Here is a 17920-nt window from a genome sequence, read left to right as displayed (position 1 = left end):
CACTTGCCTGAGGGCTTCGAAGTAAGCATACAGAGAAAGCAGCTCCTTGACCAATTGATGCATTTGCAAAGAGAGGGAAATCAAGAAATAACTAGCTGTTACAACACTTGTTTAATTATCCTGACCAATTCTGGATCATACTGTATTGCTTTGCATATAATTGTTTTTATTTATCTGGGACAACAAGAACCATTACCCCAGCTCATGGGGGCACATAATAAACCCAATATCTGATTATCAGCAAATACATACATTCTAGATGTGTGGATTTAAAACTCCATGCACAACTCTGCAGCTGCTCCTAATGCATATACTGTGGGTGCATCCTAGCAATCCGGATGGGAAGTATGATTTCAAAACGCTGGGGGGAGGCAGTCTGTCAGCAGCAGAATAGGCAGTGGATCCTTCTGCAATCTCTTCTCTGACAGCTTAGTTTGTGTCACAAGCATGCTCTCCCCAGCTTGTGACTTTTTTCTCGGACAAGCTTCAAGAACCTTTAGCAGAGGCCCTGTACAGTCGCACACAGAAATTCAACAGGTGCTTTTTCTCTTTCATGGAGGTGCAGCGACCGAGAAAAACGAACCGCACTTGAACCGTCTACTTGTCAGGAAAAGTACTACTATTCACACACACACACACCCCACCACACACACACACACACACACGAAACCCTAACTGCCTAGAGCCAACCACAAGTGGACCTGGCAAGGAAGAACTTCCAGCTTTGACTAGAATTTCCCTGGCAAGCAAAACGGGAGTCACGCCAGAGAGACTTCCTTTGAGCCACCCGTCGTATCCTAAGGTGAGAATCAGGGTCCACTTAGGGTGGCGCCCCCTTCCCCGCGGACGCAACCTGACATGGCGTCCCCCGTCAGCCCAAACCCAGCCCGTGGGAGCACCAAAGCCAGCCCGCGCTCTTGTGACTGACGGGGGAGTGCTGGTGTGCGAGCAGGACACGTCTCCGGCGCTGAGCGGGGACTGTGCGGCGAAAGGCGCCTCTCCCGCCCGCCCGCCTGCTCCCTCCCCCCCCTCCCCGCTCCCTGCCGCCGCCTCAGCCGCGCGCGCTTTGCGCCACACACACCGAGGGCAAGGGCAGAATGGGCTGGAAGGCGATCCTCCGTGCCAGCAGAGCCACGGCCAGCAGCTGCAGAGGCTGCAGAAGCGCCTGCGCACTGCAGGGGCGCCAGATTTGGCGGGAGGGGGAGTGTCCAAAAAGCCCTTTGTTTGATGGCATCTCTGTTTACAGAGTTTACTCTTTCATCTTAACCTGTTTCCTCCTCCCCTCTCCTCCTGAGAACTTTACGGCGGAGGAGCTCTTCTTAAGAGGCAAGCGACGCCAAGCACCTCTTCCAGCGGCATAAAGCCCTCTCCTCCCCCACCCGCCCACCCACTTTTCGCCTTTCCCCCAGTGACTAATGCAAGGATGGCCAGGAGACCTAGGCACAGGTAAAAAAAAAAAAACCAATCCCAAACCCAACCCCTCTTTGCAACATGAATGCATTTATTTTTGTTTATATATGTTTGTGTCTTGTCTGTTGCATAGCTGTAGAAATATTCTGGAAATTAGCAAACTAGAGTCGGGTATGTTGTACAAGTTTGAGAAGGACTGATCTGCCAGGTCCTTTGCACACCTGTCAGAGCGTGCATGAAACTGGTGCATTTAAATAAAATGAGAGACGGAATCAGCGGAGGCATAGCAAAGCTTCTCTCCCTTTCTAGCCACATTTCCTCCTCTCTCCCGGACCCTCCAAAGTATTAGGCGTTTGGAAGAATAGGATTTTTGCAATGCGCCGCTCAAATTGTCCCGAAAGGAAAGGGATTCTCCCACGCTCTGCGGGCCGAAATAAGAAAGGGTTAAGGCCCGTTCCCAATTTGGAAAGGGATCCGCTGCAATCGCGGAAAACTTCGGTGCGCCGCGATCGGTCGGGTCTGGAGGAGGCGAGCAAATGGTTTATGATATGCACTAGAGGGGGGAAATGTCGGAATTGTGCCACGGCTGACTGCAGGTACTCGATCCCCATTTTCATTCATTCGTTCATTCATTCAGTCCTGGTTAACGTGTAGTTATCAATCGGGTGACAGGCGGCGTGGAAGGCGAGTCAGCTCCTCTTGCAATTGCCGAGACTTTTCTTTCGCACCCCAAATCCCACAGCTCCTGGATCCCTCCCCCGCCCCATTTGAAAATATAACTGGCTCGCAATGCCCTGTGGCGAATGGCTCTCTCCGCACGTTGGAACCCTTTGCAATCTTTTGGTAGCACGGAGTGGGACGACTTTGGGCGGAGAGGGGCAACAGAAAGGAGAGGGGAAGGGGTGCTTGTCAAGAACTGTCACTCGCTCGCGACCGATCTTTCTTGGAAATGTTGCCAGATTTCCTGTTTCTTTTGGACCTCTTCGCCAACAGAAGACCTTGCGGGTTGAGGGTGTGAGTGTGCACATGTGGAGTCCTCACGAGAGAGGGCTGGAGCTCAGAAACGTAGTGGTTGTAGGGCGATACTGACGGGTGGAAGCAACTGAGCCTCTTTCCCCCCCCCCCACCCCCTCCGCGCGTTTCGCTGCGCCTTTCCCTTCCCACTCCCGTGAGTGCAGCAAGTTGGACGGGGGAAGCAGCGCCGCGTGGTCGGAAGAGGCTCTCGCACGGAGCGGACCGGGATTGTTTTCTCATGATCTCGGGACAGTCGCTCGTCCACGTGGGGCCAGAACTTGCCTTTCGCTTTCGCCGTGCAGTGCTACCGATTATTCCCCTCCTTCCTTTCCACCCGATCGCGGGTTCTTCTCCGCCACCTCTTTGGCACGGAACGCGGAATCCCTTCCCAGCCTTGGGTCCGCACCCTGCAGGCTCCCCTTCGCTTTCGACCTGCGGGGACGGGGGGGGGGGGCGGTGCGTGCCCGAGGAGGCAAGATATTCCCGCGGAACTAATAATGCGCTGCCTGGGCTGTCCCGTTTTCGCAGCGCCGGGGCACGGCACGACTCACGGCCTCACAGTCGCTTCCTGCCTGCAGGTCGGCGGCGCTGTGCGGGGAAGCAGCGGGGGTGTTTTGCTGGGCGTTTGCAAAGTTGGGGCAATAGTTCCGCGAGTGCCGGAGGCGCGGCCCTTGAGACCAAGAGGGGCTTTTACAGACGTGATCGTGAAGCCTAGAAGGCGGCATCCGGTGCCCTGCCGTGCGTGCCTAAACTGAACGGGAAGTCAGCTTTCCCTGGCTAAGCCGGGCGAAGCGCTCCGAGAGGCTTTGCAGAGCTGTCGACAGCGTCTCTGCTGAAAGTGCCCAGGACGGAGGACGTGAGCAGGGAACGAGGGAAGAGGACGGGTTCGCTGGGAGGGCTTAGCCAAGTGAGTCCGAAGCCCCCAGAGTGCGGCCACCCGCCGACTGGCTGATGCACCGCTCAGTTTTTCTTCAATCACCCAGCAGGACCGTGGTGGGGCTGGTCGTAGTGACTGAGCGGCGGCAGCGAATCACTTCCTCCCCGCCCCCACCTTCCCTCTTGTTTAAATTGGTTGCACAATTCGGTTTCCTTGGCAGAAAGTGTGTCATTGGCGAGGGCACAGCATTTAAACAAAACTTTGCAGGTGGGGTCGCTGTTAACCCTTTCACTTCCTGAAGCCTGGAGTAATTTCAGAGTTCTGGCAGGCAGAACAATAGTTTTGTGTGTGGGTTGGGGAGGTACTATTTATTTATTTATTTTTAAAGAAAGGTGGTATCTGTAGCTGGATTTGCCTGTGTAGGTAATGGGCTCTATGAAACTTTGAATCACAGAGAACTTCGGACACATGAAAAGGATAGCAGCAACTCTGCTAACTAGTGTGGCAACAAAGTCTTAAAAGTTTTATTCAAGATATATAAGCATTCATGTGCAAAGCACAACTCTTCATACCTGTGAGTGCCTGCACATGAAAGCTTATGTCTTGAATAAACTTTGATGGCCTTAAAGGTGCTCCTGGACTCAAACATTCCCCCCCCTCCCCAATTTTAGGCTGCATACTTAGCTGGGAATAAGTCCCTCTGCTTTACTTCTTTGGAAATCAACGGGACATTCTTCTTGTTAAACATGCTGTTTGTGTTTAAAGCACGTGACAATCTCATTGAAAGCAGTTATTTATTTATTTATTTATTTTATATCTTATATTTCTATCCTGCCCTCCCTTGTGGCTCATTGAGACTCTAGTCAAATGCATGCTTACTTGCAAACACAGTAGGATTTCCTTCCAAGAAAAGCTGCATAAGATTGCATCATTAGTACTTAACTTAAGAGATATAACAAAACACGAGTCCAATAGTGTCTTTAAGATCAACAACGATTTATTTATAGTGTGACCTTTTGAGTGCCTTAAGAGATATGACTTTAAATTAAAGTTCAAACTTAGCAATTTACCCTTGTTGAAATCTCATTGACTCAGGGGCATACAGAACCAACCAGTATGTCTGTAGTAAAAAGTGTCTATTGAGTTGTATGGCGATATCCAGAAGTGTAAATTAAATAGTACTTTTACTATGCATTGGTTTTACACACTCTGTAAGATAAATCAGTGGTCCCCAACCTTTCTATCACCAGGGACCGGTCAACAATTGACATTTTTACTGAGGCCGGGGGGGTAGTCTTTGCCGAGGGGCATCACCACGCCTGAGCCCCTGCTCCACTTGCTTTCCTGCCAGCGCCTCTGACTTCCCGTCGCCCGCTGGGGAATGCAGCCAGCAGCAGCTGCGCAGTGCCATGCCAAGGGGGAGCCCCAGCCATGGTGGCCGCTGGAGAGCACCAAAGGTGAGCAGGTGGCAGAGTGTCTGGGCAGCCCCCGAGGCAGCAGCCAGGGAGGAGGATGAGGAGGAGCCGTGGCCTGGTACCAACTGATCTACGGACCGGTCCCGGTCCCTGGACCAGGGGTTGGGGACCACTGAGGTAAATCACTGTGGATCTGTAAAGTGCCTGAAAACTAGCACTTAAGCAAGACATTCCATTCGCCTTTGGGGCTACATGACCAGGATTTGCCCTATAATGCTGCTGAGCCATACTGCTGATGCTGAACCCTACTACTTTGGGCTGTGGGGTAGGGGGTTACATGTTTGAATACTCCCCAGGATACATTCTCCAAGGATATACTAAAAAGGGAGAAAGATTCTTAGCCAGTTACCTCCCTAACATGCTGCTTCTGTGCTGTAGGGATGTTATTATTTTTTAATGCAAGAAAGCATTTGATCTACCCCTTGCAGTCCAAAGTGGCACTGTCCAGCAGCAGATTCATTATGTGAGTATGCTGATAAGTGATGATGAATGTGCCCATGTTTATGCTAGTGAGAGCCAGCATGGTGTAGTGGTTAGAATGCCAGATCAGGATCTGGGAGACCAGGGTTCATACCCTCACTCTACCATAGAAGGTTGCTGGATGACCTTGGGTCAATTGCGCTCTCTCAACCTAACCTATCTCACAATCATTGTGAGAATAATATGGTTGTAAGCCACTTCAGGTTACCATTCTGGAGAAAATTAGGGTATCAATAAAGTAAATTATGTTTTGTCCCTAACAAAGCTTGAATTCAAATTTAAGGTGACTCAAGTTGAAACCTCACTTCTAAGCCCACCCTGGCTAGTATGTTCAACTATTTCACTAACCACTTACTCCTTACAGCAGGGTTACTTCACACGTGTCAGGACGGTTTAATGAGAGTAGATGTTAATGTTGTAACTTATGATTTTGTTTTGACATTCAATTTGGGCCTATGGTGGCCTCTCCATTTTGGCGCCTGATTTCTGTAGATTTCAAAATCATGTGCTATTCTGAGATCCAGTAGTGCAATTTCTTTTATGTAGATCCCAGACAAAAGTTTTAAAGCTAAAAAGTCATTTTATACCTTTATTTGGAAATAGTTGGAAGTTTGCATTATGACAATTCATTATAGAGCAATTAAGCACTAACCATAAAACACTACTTCTGACTAATCCTATTGACATCAGTGATACTCCTTCTGTTTAACTGGTTTGAGATTCTCAGCCTTATATACATCAGATCTTTAATTGTTCCAGTGTAGCCTTAATAAGCTTATTTATCAAAATACATTTTAAATTGGTATTTGAACTTCATCCAATTCATATATCACTGTAATTAGCCTCATACTATCCATATTTTCTTTTGTACTGTAGATACAATCTGTGAGTTGAGGTTTCAGAAGTCATGTTTATATTTTGGAGTCAGAAATAAAATATTGCACAACAATATTGAAGCAAGGCAACTCTTGTTGCAAAATACTTTGCTTTAATTTTATTGGGTAGGTTAAGTGTTGTTTATGAAAACTGGATTGCTTCTACTCAACACTGTGCATGGAGAAGTTATTGACTTACTGATTAGCCCTTGGAAATACTTCAAATGGGCCAGAAATAGGAAAAGTGTTTATAATGAAGTGCTGTGACCATTCACTTGGGTGCCGTGAAGGTTTTGGATTGTAGAAGAGTTCTCAGTTATAGCTGTTGCTGGCCATGAGTTACGAGTTTGTTGATACGACTCTGTATTGACAAAACACACTGATCACTTGATGGCCTTGTGGTGTTTTGAGAGACCATTGCCCTAGAATATTTTCAGGTTACAATCCTTTCCACTCATGCAGTTTAGTGCCGCCTGTTTTTGTTTGAGAATCAGGGCCGCTTGGTCCCAAGTATGTGCACCTAACAACAAAAGCATTAAGTCTGATGGAACTCATTAGGATTTCTTATTAGGCATGCTTATGATTCAGCTATTATTTTGAAATACAATCGCTATTGAATATTTCCCACCTTTTTAAATGCTCATCCTTCTTAGTATTGGGGTCATTTTTCACCAGGGAGGTGAATAGCCACACTACTTTCCCTGCATTGTGAAAGCATGAGACCTTCAGATCATATGGCACAAGTTATAGATTCTGAGTATGAACTTGGGCAAAGGACACAGGCTGTGTTCTCTTTATTGTCCTAAACATTGTATTTTAATTTGAAACCATCATTGGTTGAAAGGCTGCCAAATGTGTAATTTGCCACTGATCTAGCAGTCTGAGCAGGTCTAAACATGCACTGTAATAAGGAGGTTGCCAACCTTTTGCTTGTATCTGTGGATACCAAAAACAGCAGAACCAGTTCCGAATGCTAGAACAGAATGTAGAACAAAATCTTGTAGTGCAAGTTTCTAAATGTTTACCCCCATAACCTTTACAAAGATTCTTGTTTTCCTCTATTCCAGAAAACCTTGTTTTAAAAAGCTCCCGTGTCCCATCCCATTTTGTCTTGTGTTTTATTTCTCCAGCATCTACAGTAGTGATGACGAGGATGAAGACATCGAAGTTTACGATCATGACTATGATGGTCTGCTGTCCAAGACCGGAAAACGTCATTTAGGAAAAACCAGGTGGACCCGGGAAGAGGTAAATAGCAATTTGTGCCTCAAAAAGAGAGAAAAATCATCATAAGAGATGGTGTTAAAAGTAGCCTTGTGAACCTGATCCAAAGTTACTGGAGGTATTGAAAACATTGTTGAACGTTGTTTCTTATTCAGGTTTATGTGGTCTTTTATGGATAGGTTACAGTATTACACAGAGACAGACCATGAGGTGATAAAGCATTAATTTTTTTGCAATCAACCTTCAACTGTATTTGATTATTATTAGATCCAGTGTTATTTGACTTCAGTGGTTTCCACATGAGCCATGAAGGCTGTAAAACAGTTCAGAGTGGCAGACAGTAGAGCACAAATTACTGGTCTTCTTATGGATGGGTCACCAGGCTTCAGGTGTTGCAAAGACAGTGATGTGGGGCTTGCTCTCCTTCAGATAACCTTTTACCAGTTAGTAAGATGGCGCTCTCCTGCCAGGTGATTGGTGGAGGCAGGGATAGCGACACATTCCATCTAGGACCCCTCCTCAAAACCTTAATGCCTCATGTTATTAAAAGATCACAGATGGAATCTTAACTATAATTTACACTGTACTTAATTTCTTTATGATGCTGCTGCCAGGTTATTTTATGGGTGGTTTTAACATAGATTTTATTGTGTCTTTTAAAATGTTGTAAACCGCCATGAGCCGACAACCCTGGGAGTGGCGGCATAGAAGTCTAAAGAAATAATATGATAATATCACCAGTACATTATGCACAAATCAGCTAAGGAGTTGGGAACTGCTAAATCAAGCACTGGCCCCCAGATAAAGGCACTTGATTCTGTAGGGGATGGGTCCTTACCAAAATGTGTGAGGAGCCAGTGGTTTAAAGCATACCCCATGAAAATGGGGCAAGCAGAGCTCCTGAGCAACGGGACTGCACTTCTGGAACACCTCTAGAGGGATTCAGTACTAGGTTAGGCTGAAGGTCAATGTAAACATTTAACCTCACTGTGCTCACGTGGGGACCACTGAGAATGCACAGTAGCATTTCATACACTTGTCATAATGTTAGAAAACTCTTTGCTATACATGTTGATCCAACACATATAGCATCTCCACAGTTCTACCAATAAATGTGAGAGGCTGAAAGATGCAGTAGCAGTTTATCCTAGTAGCACATATAACACGTGCTACGGGCCTCACGGTGCTATATGATTAGGGGGTCTTCATACTTATGTGACCTACAGACCTTAAAAGCAAAAAAGGGGCAATGCACATGCTCTGTTAGTAATTGGGCATGCATATTGCTTTGAGTTCAGGATAGTAGGACTAGTCGCTTCCAAATTCCAACTATCCTTGGGAAGAGTGACCCGCTGTTACTTGTCCAGCACAATGCCCCACAAATCCTTAAACTGACTCTGATGCTTCGAGCCCTGCAAATACTTAAACCGGAGCTGTTAAGATATTATGTCTTCCAGCCAGAACAGTCACTTTTCTAGATTTGTGTGAGGCCTGTAATCGGCCTTGATATTGCTGAGTTCAGTAGAAGGCCAGAGTTCCCCAACCTTTTGACCCTGTGGAACCTTTGAATTTCAGTCATGGTGTAGTGGGCACAACCACAAAATGGCTGTCACAGGAGGCAGCACCGACCAGAAAATGGCTTCTTCAGGAGGTGAAGCTACAGATACAGAGGAAGTGCAAGTGCAAGTGCAAGTGGAGGGGCAAAGGGGGTAATTGTAAAAGTACACCGGGAAAGAGGAGTGAGCATAGGGTATAATGTTCTGCTCTTCTCAAGTTCATCCCATAAAAACATTGCAAGGAAGGTTATGTTTTGAAAGGATGCAAGTCTAACTACACAGTATACTTTTCTCAGGTCTGTACTCTTATCAAGCAGGTGTGCATTGAAGCTTCCTAGCTGAAACTTAAATTCTTAGGCATGTAAGGGAATGATTACAAGTGGTATCACAGTACATTAAAAGATCCCCCCATGCTATTTTACCATCCTGAAACAACTGCAGGAAGCAACTGTTTATCATTTGGGATAAGATGAGTTTTTCACAATCTAAATTGGCCTCTCCCCCTCCCCAATGCCTGAATCCAAGTTTCAGCCTGGAACTTCAGCGCATATCTACTTGATCAAACTTGGGATCAATGAACTGTGTAGTTAGGCCCAGAGTGACTCCCTCAGTCATCCAGGCTCTTGCTCCCTATCCTAGTCTGACATATGAACTGCTATACTCAAGTCGCTTCCAGGATCATTGCAACTGCCTGAAACCATGTATAATAGGGTTCCCAGGTCCCCCTTCGGGCAGGGGATGGCTGATAGAGTTGCCATTTCCAGGCTGGGGAATTCCCGGAGATTTGGGAATGGAGCCTGGGGAGAACAGGGACTTCAGTGGGGTACAAGGCTGTCTATCCTCAAAGCCATCGATCTTCTCCAGGGAACCTGATCTCTGTAGTCTGGCAAAGACCTGTAATTCTAGGGGATCTACAGGTTATCCCTAGCCATTTTTATGTTTCCCCAAGTGCTGTATTAATGAATTTCCCCTTTATGCCTGCTCATTCCAGTGCAGTGTGCTGGTGTTTGCTGTGATGTAACAACACCAGTGTGGAATAGTGGATGGAATGTAAGAAAGTGGATGGGGAAGGACTAATGTGACTCTGTGCTTTGGTGTGTAACTCACTGAAGTCCTTGGACAAACGTCTAAAGGTGAAACTATATAGTAAAAAAAACTTTAGTAAAAATGCAATTATATTTATCGTGTTCCAACATTATCAAGTTGTGCATTTCCCTTCCACTGCTAGTTAATGATACAATATAGGGAAGGAGTTCAATCACAGTTAAGTTTTACTGTGCACCACTGTATGAGATAACAGGGTAAGCAGGGGTACCCTCTTTGGGGTAGCTGGTCTGTGCTATTGAATGTATAGGTCTGCCTTGTCTCACACTAAGTAATTTTGAGGAGAAATATTCCTTGTAGGAAGCTGTGCTTTCTTGAAGAAGGGTAAGATAAACAGATAATGTTCACGGTATCAGTAGTACACAAGCAGGTTACATTCAGTGGTTGTTGTATACAGCTCACAGCTTTGGTCCGGACTCTGGCTTTACTGACTGTAGGTAAACCCCGAGTACATGTGAACAGGATTGGAGCCTACGTGTATTCAAATACAAGCAGAACATTTTAAAAGAAGACTTAATTGTTCAGGACTTTCTGGGCTTCTAGCTTTTTTACTGCATAGCTTCAAGTGTTAATTCCAATTTAGGCTACTTGTTCAAAAGACAGAGTTATGCTATTTTCAGTGAAATAATTTTAAATTGTGTTTGTAACCCAGAAAGATGTGTCCAGCACAAGGAGCACAATTAATCTGGAGTTTTTCCCTTTGCAAAAGCAGAGGTGCAGTAGCACTTGGTCTAGTATTGATTGGATTTTTTAAAATCTTCCAATTGAAACAAGCAGTTGACTGGCTTCTTTCTTTCTTTCTTTCTTTCTTTCTTTCTTTCTTTCTTTCTTTCTTTCTTTCTTTCTTTCTTTCTTTCTTTCTTTCTTTCTTTCTTTCTTTCTTTCTTTCTTTCTTTCTTTCTTTCTTTCTTTCTTTCTTTCTTTCTTGCACACTTAGGATGAGAAGCTAAAGCAACTTGTGGAGCAGAATGGCACAGAAGATTGGAAAGTTATTGCCAATTTCCTTCCTGTAAGTAGACCTCATTTTCTGTTTATAACCACACATTTATCATTGGGCGAAAGGGGGAGAGGTTGTTTCATAATTACAGATGGGGACAAGGCAATTATAGCAATCTGAGAGGCTTGCAGAACACTCTACTGTGTACACTCATGTTTTAATGTATTTCTTTCACTTCTCATGTGAAACGGAGGAAGGAAAATGTTTAAAAGCCTTTGGGGGGATTTTATATACAACAGATGGTTGGTACATCGTATATATCAGTGGAACAAAAAGAACTTTAGTTCAGCACAGAAATAGGCTTTACTCCATAGGGGCTGCTACTTATTAAATACACAGTTTTGTTAGTAAGTTTGTTGAAATGCTGCAGATAGTTATAGTTTCTCTAATCTCTTATGACATAACCAAGGTTCTGGTTAGTAATCGCTAGTTTAAAAAATCAATATTCTATTAGTTATGAAAGCGTTGAACAGTTATTTTGCTTCTATCAATGGTCTTTTGCTTATTATTTTCTGTTATTTTTATATGAACAAAAAGATTCCTTGTCAAGCGAGCAAATATTCAGATCACAGGTATAAAGCCACAATACTGGTATAAAGCTACACTACAATACCTCTTCATCTGTAGCACTGATGTAATTGCTTGAGGGGAAATTTAGTTGTTGTCATTCTGTTAAGAATCGGACAGATGTGCAATGCCAGCATCGGTGGCAGAAGGTTCTAAATCCAGAGCTTATCAAGGGCCCATGGACGAAAGATGAAGATCAACGGGTAAGTTTGAAAGTCCTTATTGGCATTAAATTTGTGTCTACATTCATATATTTAGGGTCTCTTAATGTATTCCCACATATTACATAATAATCTTCAAAACCTGTCAGCTGCTATTTGAATCTAGCACTGTAGGTCACTGCTGAAGTGAGTTCTTCGCATGAGTTCTGCTACAGTGTGGTGACCAGGAGGCCAACGATATCATCCTAAGCAGAGTTATCCTTTTCTACAGTCATTAAAGTCAGTGGGCTTAGAAAGGTATAAACCAGCCTGAGATGGGACTGGATTCACGAAGCACCCTGACTCAAGGTTCAACCATGGTATCCTTAGGTATTTGCAGGAAATCCACTCTGTTTCAGTCTCCACTCCTTTTATTTCTGATAGGGTGATAACAATAAAGTCGTGTCCTGGATGGCTCAGGCTAGCCTGATTTCGTCAGATCTCAGAAGCTAAGCAGGGTCAGCATTGCTTAGCACTTGGATGGAAGACCACCAAGGAAACCCAAGTTTGCTATGCAAAGACAAACAGTAGCAAACTGCTGCTATTCGTCTCTTGCCTTGAAAACGCTGTGAGATCACTGCGAGCCAGCTGCAGTTTGACAGCATTTTCCACCAATAACAGACCATTATGTATGAAAAAGCTGCTATAAAGGGTACCATTTCCCCCCTGCAAATGTTTTGCAATTATTCTGATCCCTCTTTGTTTCCAGCATTATATATAAGAAAGATGTGTTGTCAGGCTAATGGATCTAAGCTTGTAGGTATTGATCATGATCTGCACAGGAGGGAAGGCCTCTTCTAAGGTGGTGCCTGATACAACATGATGTGTACATAATCTAATAACAAAAAGCTGTATTCTCTTCAGAAATACTGTTTTATATAAACTTACGCAGATTTGATCTCTTGCCTAGTTAAAAGATTACCGTTTAATAAATTTTCTTTAACTGGGTAACATCTCTAATCTTTACTGAATCAACTGTGTGATTACAGTCAGGCCTCTTTGTATAATACTGGATGTTAGAGGTCGTGTTTCTGTGCTTGTTTGAAGGTGATAGAGCTCGTGCAGAAATATGGCCCCAAGCGCTGGTCTGTCATCGCCAAACACTTGAAAGGAAGGATCGGGAAACAATGCAGGGAGCGGTGGCATAACCATTTGAATCCAGAAGTTAAAAAAACCTCCTGGACAGAAGAAGAAGATAGAATAATTTACCAGGCGCACAAGAGGCTGGGAAACAGATGGGCAGAAATTGCAAAGTTGCTGCCTGGACGGTAATGACCTAGAGTAGCAGGTTTTTGAAAAGGAAAGAAACAGCTGGGGAAGGAGTGGTGGTCTGTTTCTTTTGTCTCCTTTAGCTTACCAAAGAAAATGTGCATTAAAATTCAAATGTTGCTACTGATTAATTAATGTATGTGAATGGTTGCATGGCCAAATCAGATAGGTCAAAGTGTTTGCATTATTTTTGTGAGCTCATTTGAAGTTAGAGCATCTAAGGATAATTTTTCAGCATAAGGAAGTTACTAGGTATTTTCTTTTAGGGACCTGGCAAACAATCTGAGATTATTGAAGGCTGAGCAAATTCCTAGAATAACCTTTAAGCTCAGCAGTTCTTCATCTTTAGAAACCTGAGGCTCTCCATTTTGAATAAATTATTTTATGGACCCCCAAACCCTCTCCTACTGTGCAGGTACCTGCCACGCAGCCCCTTATCAAAGAGCACACACCAGGCTTATGCATTTTCCATACTTTGTTCTCAAAACAGTACACTGAGAACCACATCAGCTATACTAGAAAATCAAGTTTAAATAAAATATACTTGTTTTGTCTACATGGCCCCACATGGTCAGGTCACAGGACTTTTCTGTAGGGTTAGGATTCAACAGTGTTCCACAGGTGCTCACCATTTTCCTTTTTATTTTTTAAAGCCTGGCCACGCAGGTAGTCAGCTGAAAACTGACTGGCTGTACTTAATTAGGGATACATAGTGTCATCCCCCCCCCCCCCGTGACTGCAATTGATGGTGGCAACCTTACAATATGCCACCTTTTTAGAGGGTGGAAAGCTAATTCTAACTTATTCTCATGGTTTGGAGACTCCCTGCGTCAGAAGAGTGAGAGGGTTCCAATTCCACAGTGTGAGAAGGACTTCCCCTCAGTCCTTGCCAAAGATTCGTGGATCCCTGTAGTGCTGTTGTGAAAACTTGGGGATCTCTGAACCAAAATGTAAGAAATAGTATTCTTGGTGATTGTGTGAGCCTCCCTTTGTAAAGGAAGGCAAGATATTTTATTGTAATACATGAATTTGTGGACAATGAAACTTAACTGAACTCTTCTATGGAAATGCCCATACAGCTCACGTTCCAGAAGACAAGGATGAAGCAGCCGTGTAATAAATAGTGAAATACTTTATAAACTGTGGTAACATGATTGTTAAATTATATAAATTAACACTGCAGTAATACAGTATTCTAAGCATCCTGAAATACCATATTGTAGGTGAAAAAAATCTAGGTTGCCCTTTAGAGAGTCAGCTTGGTGTAGTGATTAGGAATGCCAACTATTAATCTGGCATGCCGGGTTCGATTCTGCACTCCCCGACATGCAGCCAGCTGGGTGACCTTGGGCTCGCCACGGCACTGATAAAGCTGTTCTGACAGAGCAGTGATATCAGGGCTCTCTCAACCTCACCCACCTCACAGGGTGTCTGTTGTGGGGAGAGGAAAGGGAATGTGACTGTAAGCCGCTTTGAGACTCCAGGTAGAGAAAGGCGGCATATAAGAACCAACTCTTCTTCAGCCATCCTTCCACTGAAAATGACCACCAGTTTCCTGACAGTGCACACTACTCCATTACATCTGCCCCCATACTCGTTTGTTTATTACATTTTTACCTTCAGAAAGGAATTATTTCACCATGAGTAGACAATAAGGCAGAAGTTCTAGAGCCCCACATATTGCCCAGTTGCCAAGAGTTGATGCCAGCATCCCAGAATGAGCTGCTATTAACACAGATCCTGAATCCCAAGGGAGCTGTGCTGTGCATTTATACAACAGGTTTCAGTTCTAAGGTGTCACTAAGAAAATTTCCTGGAGAAGGGCCATCTTGCATTATCTCTGCACAGTCGTGGAACTGGGGAGGTACTGTGGCTCAGTGGAAGATCCTGTTTTCAGTGCAGAAGGCCCCAATTCAGTTGCCAAGTTCTCCAGTTAAAAGGACCAGGCAGCAGGGGATGTGAAAGACCTCAGCCTGCGACGCTGGATTGCTGCTGCTAGTCTGAGTAGACAGCAGTGACCTTGATGGACCAGTGATCTGATTAAGCTTAAGGCAGCCTCCTGTGTGTGTGAATGGAGGAGAGTCCTGTTTGGAATGGCAAGATTTTTCACAAGGTGGAGAGCCTGGGGTACCAAAGAACTATGAAAGTGGAGCACACGCTGTGTGACAGCACAGGGATATGGGGTACTGCAAGAGGGATTCATTTCTCCAAGAAAGAAGAATAATGAGAGTTGGCTTCAGCACTGGAATGAGGAATGCAGGGAAGCCTTTGTCAAAATTTAATGTGTTTATTGCCAATTAATTTCAGGGAACTGCTGATATAGAGCAGATATTTTGATAATGACAAAAATCAGTTTGTTGTGGACTTGTTCAGGCATGTGAAATCATTGACCTGTATCCTATCATTCCACTGAGCAAAGTTTGCTCAAAGCCTTCTTCCAGCCTAAGGAGACTTCCTCCACTTAACTGCTTCTTCCAATAATGGAAGAGAGCCAGCATGGTGTCGTGGTTGAGCGGCTGACTCTGACCTGCAGAATCGGGCTTCATTTCCCCCTCCTCCACGTGGCGTCTGGGCCGGTCACAGGTCTCTCAGAACTCTCTCAGCCACACCGACCTCACAAGGTGACTGTTGCAGGGAGAGGAAGGGAAAAGCAATTGTAAGCTCTTTTGAGACTCCTTAAGGTACAGATAAACAGGGCATTAAAAACTGCTCTTCTAATGGAAGAGCCATTTAGGCTAGAGGAAGGCTTCTTTTGCTGGAGGAAATTGCTGCACCTCAGTAGCAGACATCTCATTAGGATGTTGTTGTTGTTATTTATGCAGCTGTTTTGTGTTAATCTGCTGCCTTGGCCCATCTTTTTTTGCTAACAGTATTTTTATATGCATGCGCACTTGCACAGAACTGATAATGCTATCAAGAATCACTGGAATTCTACAATGCGTCGAAAGGTTGAACAAGAAGGTTATCTTCAGGAGTCCTCGAAAGCCAGCCAACCTCCTGGAGCTGCCAGTTTTCCAAAGACTAACCCTGTAATGGGCTTCACCCCCACTCCACCTGTGCAGCTGCCAACAGCCTCTCAGACCACACCGACCAGTGACTACTCCTATTATCATATTTCGGAGACGCAAAATGTAAGCCGGTAGGAAAAGTTCATTAGGTTGATTGCATTTTGTTTCCCACAGTGGCCAGCAAGATACTTTAGAAAACTGACCACTAAAGCTCACTATCCTTTTGTTTGTCCCCTCCTCCAGCCAGGAACTGGTATTCAGAAGCTTGCTGTGCCTAAGCAGGAGGGTTCCATTGATAGACCTGTCTTATCCTGACACAGAGTGATTACTCCTCACATCTCTTTTCAGAGAAATGAAGAGGGAATGCCTGATAAGTTCAGTCTCTCGGCTATGGTGTCACCCTATGGTGCCATATGGCCCAGGGCAAAGAGATGCCTTGATAACAGGGAATGTTCAGTTGCCGGGGATGGCCAGATGCTTCCCTGAGCTCTTGGGAATACAGCAGGGCCAAAAAAAAACTCCACACAGGCATCCTGACTAATCAGTGCCACCTTCATAAAGGTGAGGCTATAGCACCTATTGATGTTCGTGTGGGGTTCCCATAGGGGAACATATCATGGATCTGCTTTCTTAGTTTTTTGTACACCACAAGCCAACACTCAGGCTTTGATATATGTGGATATATTTTTATAGACAAATACATGCTCACTATATCATAATTCAGGACACTCCCCCACAATCTTAAATGGCCTTACTTCAGTTGTTCCAGTCAGATCAATGTACTAGTTTGTTTTGAAGAAATAGAGTGATCAGTGTACAAAACATAATCTGTGCTTGATTCAACCAGCCGTATTGGAAAGTGTGTAAACAGCATAATTAATTGGGACTTTCTTTGCTTTTTGGTCTAGGTCTCTGCTCAGATCCCATATCCAGTAGCCCTGCATGTAAATATTGTTAATGTTCCCCAGCCAGCTGCTGCAGCTATTCAGGTAGATAAGTTTAAAAGATCCATTTCAAGAGTCCGTTTGGCATGCATTTCACATGGAAGTTAGAAACAAATACCTTGGCAAAAAGTTGTCAAAAGCTTAACTCATGAACGTGGCAGATGATGAAGCAAGACTATCGCGGATACAGTGTTGGCTTCCTGCTATTTGCGGTTCTAATAAATTAACACTAAGCAATTTAACTTCTCACTGTTAGCAATAGCTGTACCAGGCTTTCCCTTAAGTCAGGATGGTTTTGCTTGGCTTTAACCACGGTTAATATTTGTGCAGATGAACTGTAGCTAAGGGAGGGAAGTAGAAAGGGACACACATTCTTGAGGTTCCAGCCTGCAGTCATAGGCTAGCTTGGAGCCAGTGTGTGCCTGCTGCGATTCCACAAGATGCCAAACCCTCATCGTTGTCGTAGTTGTACCATTCAACCAGGCCTTTATCTTGACTTTTCCCTTAACTCTTAATTGCAGAGACACTATAATGATGAAGACCCTGAGAAAGAAAAGCGAATAAAGGAATTAGAGTTGCTACTAATGTCGACTGAGAATGAACTGAAAGGGCAGCAGGCATTACCAGTAAGAATGTCCCGTCTGCTTGGATGGAGGGATAGCAGCTTTACCCCAGTGCTTCTCTTTCTTACATTCTTTGGTTTTTTACTTTTGCTATTCTTCAGACGCTAATGAAGGCTCTATATTTCCATTTGAACAGAATGAAAACATAACAGCAATTCTTGAATGCATTTTCTGCACTCCCCCCTCAAACATACACTACTGCATAGTTCCTGGTGTGTTTCCTTTCGTTTACTAATTGATATAAGTGATGGCCACTGCGCACTGGTTCACATTTTCAGAGGAATGGCAACCAGTATA

The 17920-nt window shown here is 44.5% G+C and overlaps 1 protein-coding gene across 9 annotated transcripts in view; it reads left to right on the top strand.

Moving 5' to 3' along the window:
• Positions 1 to 1061: 1061 nt before the first annotated feature.
• MYB (MYB proto-oncogene, transcription factor) overlaps positions 1062 to 17920 on the top strand; it is a 42699-nt gene continuing 25840 nt past the window's right edge. Inside the window, exons 1-8 of one of the 9 annotated variants that reach the window (XM_077352119.1) lie at positions 1062 to 1446; positions 7262 to 7379; positions 10953 to 11024; positions 11690 to 11782; positions 12827 to 13047; positions 15948 to 16179; positions 16965 to 17045; positions 17522 to 17626. In XM_077352119.1, coding sequence (XP_077208234.1) covers positions 1424 to 1446; positions 7262 to 7379; positions 10953 to 11024; positions 11690 to 11782; positions 12827 to 13047; positions 15948 to 16179; positions 16965 to 17045; positions 17522 to 17626 — 945 coding nt within the window. In that variant the 5' untranslated portion in view covers positions 1062 to 1423. Of the gene's footprint in view, positions 1447 to 1745; positions 2007 to 7261; positions 7380 to 10952; positions 11025 to 11689; positions 11783 to 12826; positions 13048 to 15947; positions 16180 to 16964; positions 17046 to 17521; positions 17627 to 17920 lie in introns of those variants that run through there. The other 8 variants (XM_077352135.1, XM_077352083.1, XM_077352126.1 and 5 more) reach the window with 8 other exon arrangements.

Source organism: Paroedura picta, chromosome 1, assembly GCF_049243985.1.
Source record: "Paroedura picta isolate Pp20150507F chromosome 1, Ppicta_v3.0, whole genome shotgun sequence".
In the NCBI taxonomy this organism is placed as follows: Eukaryota; Metazoa; Chordata; class Lepidosauria; order Squamata; family Gekkonidae; genus Paroedura; species Paroedura picta.
This window is presented reverse-complemented; position numbering and strand designations above follow the sequence as displayed.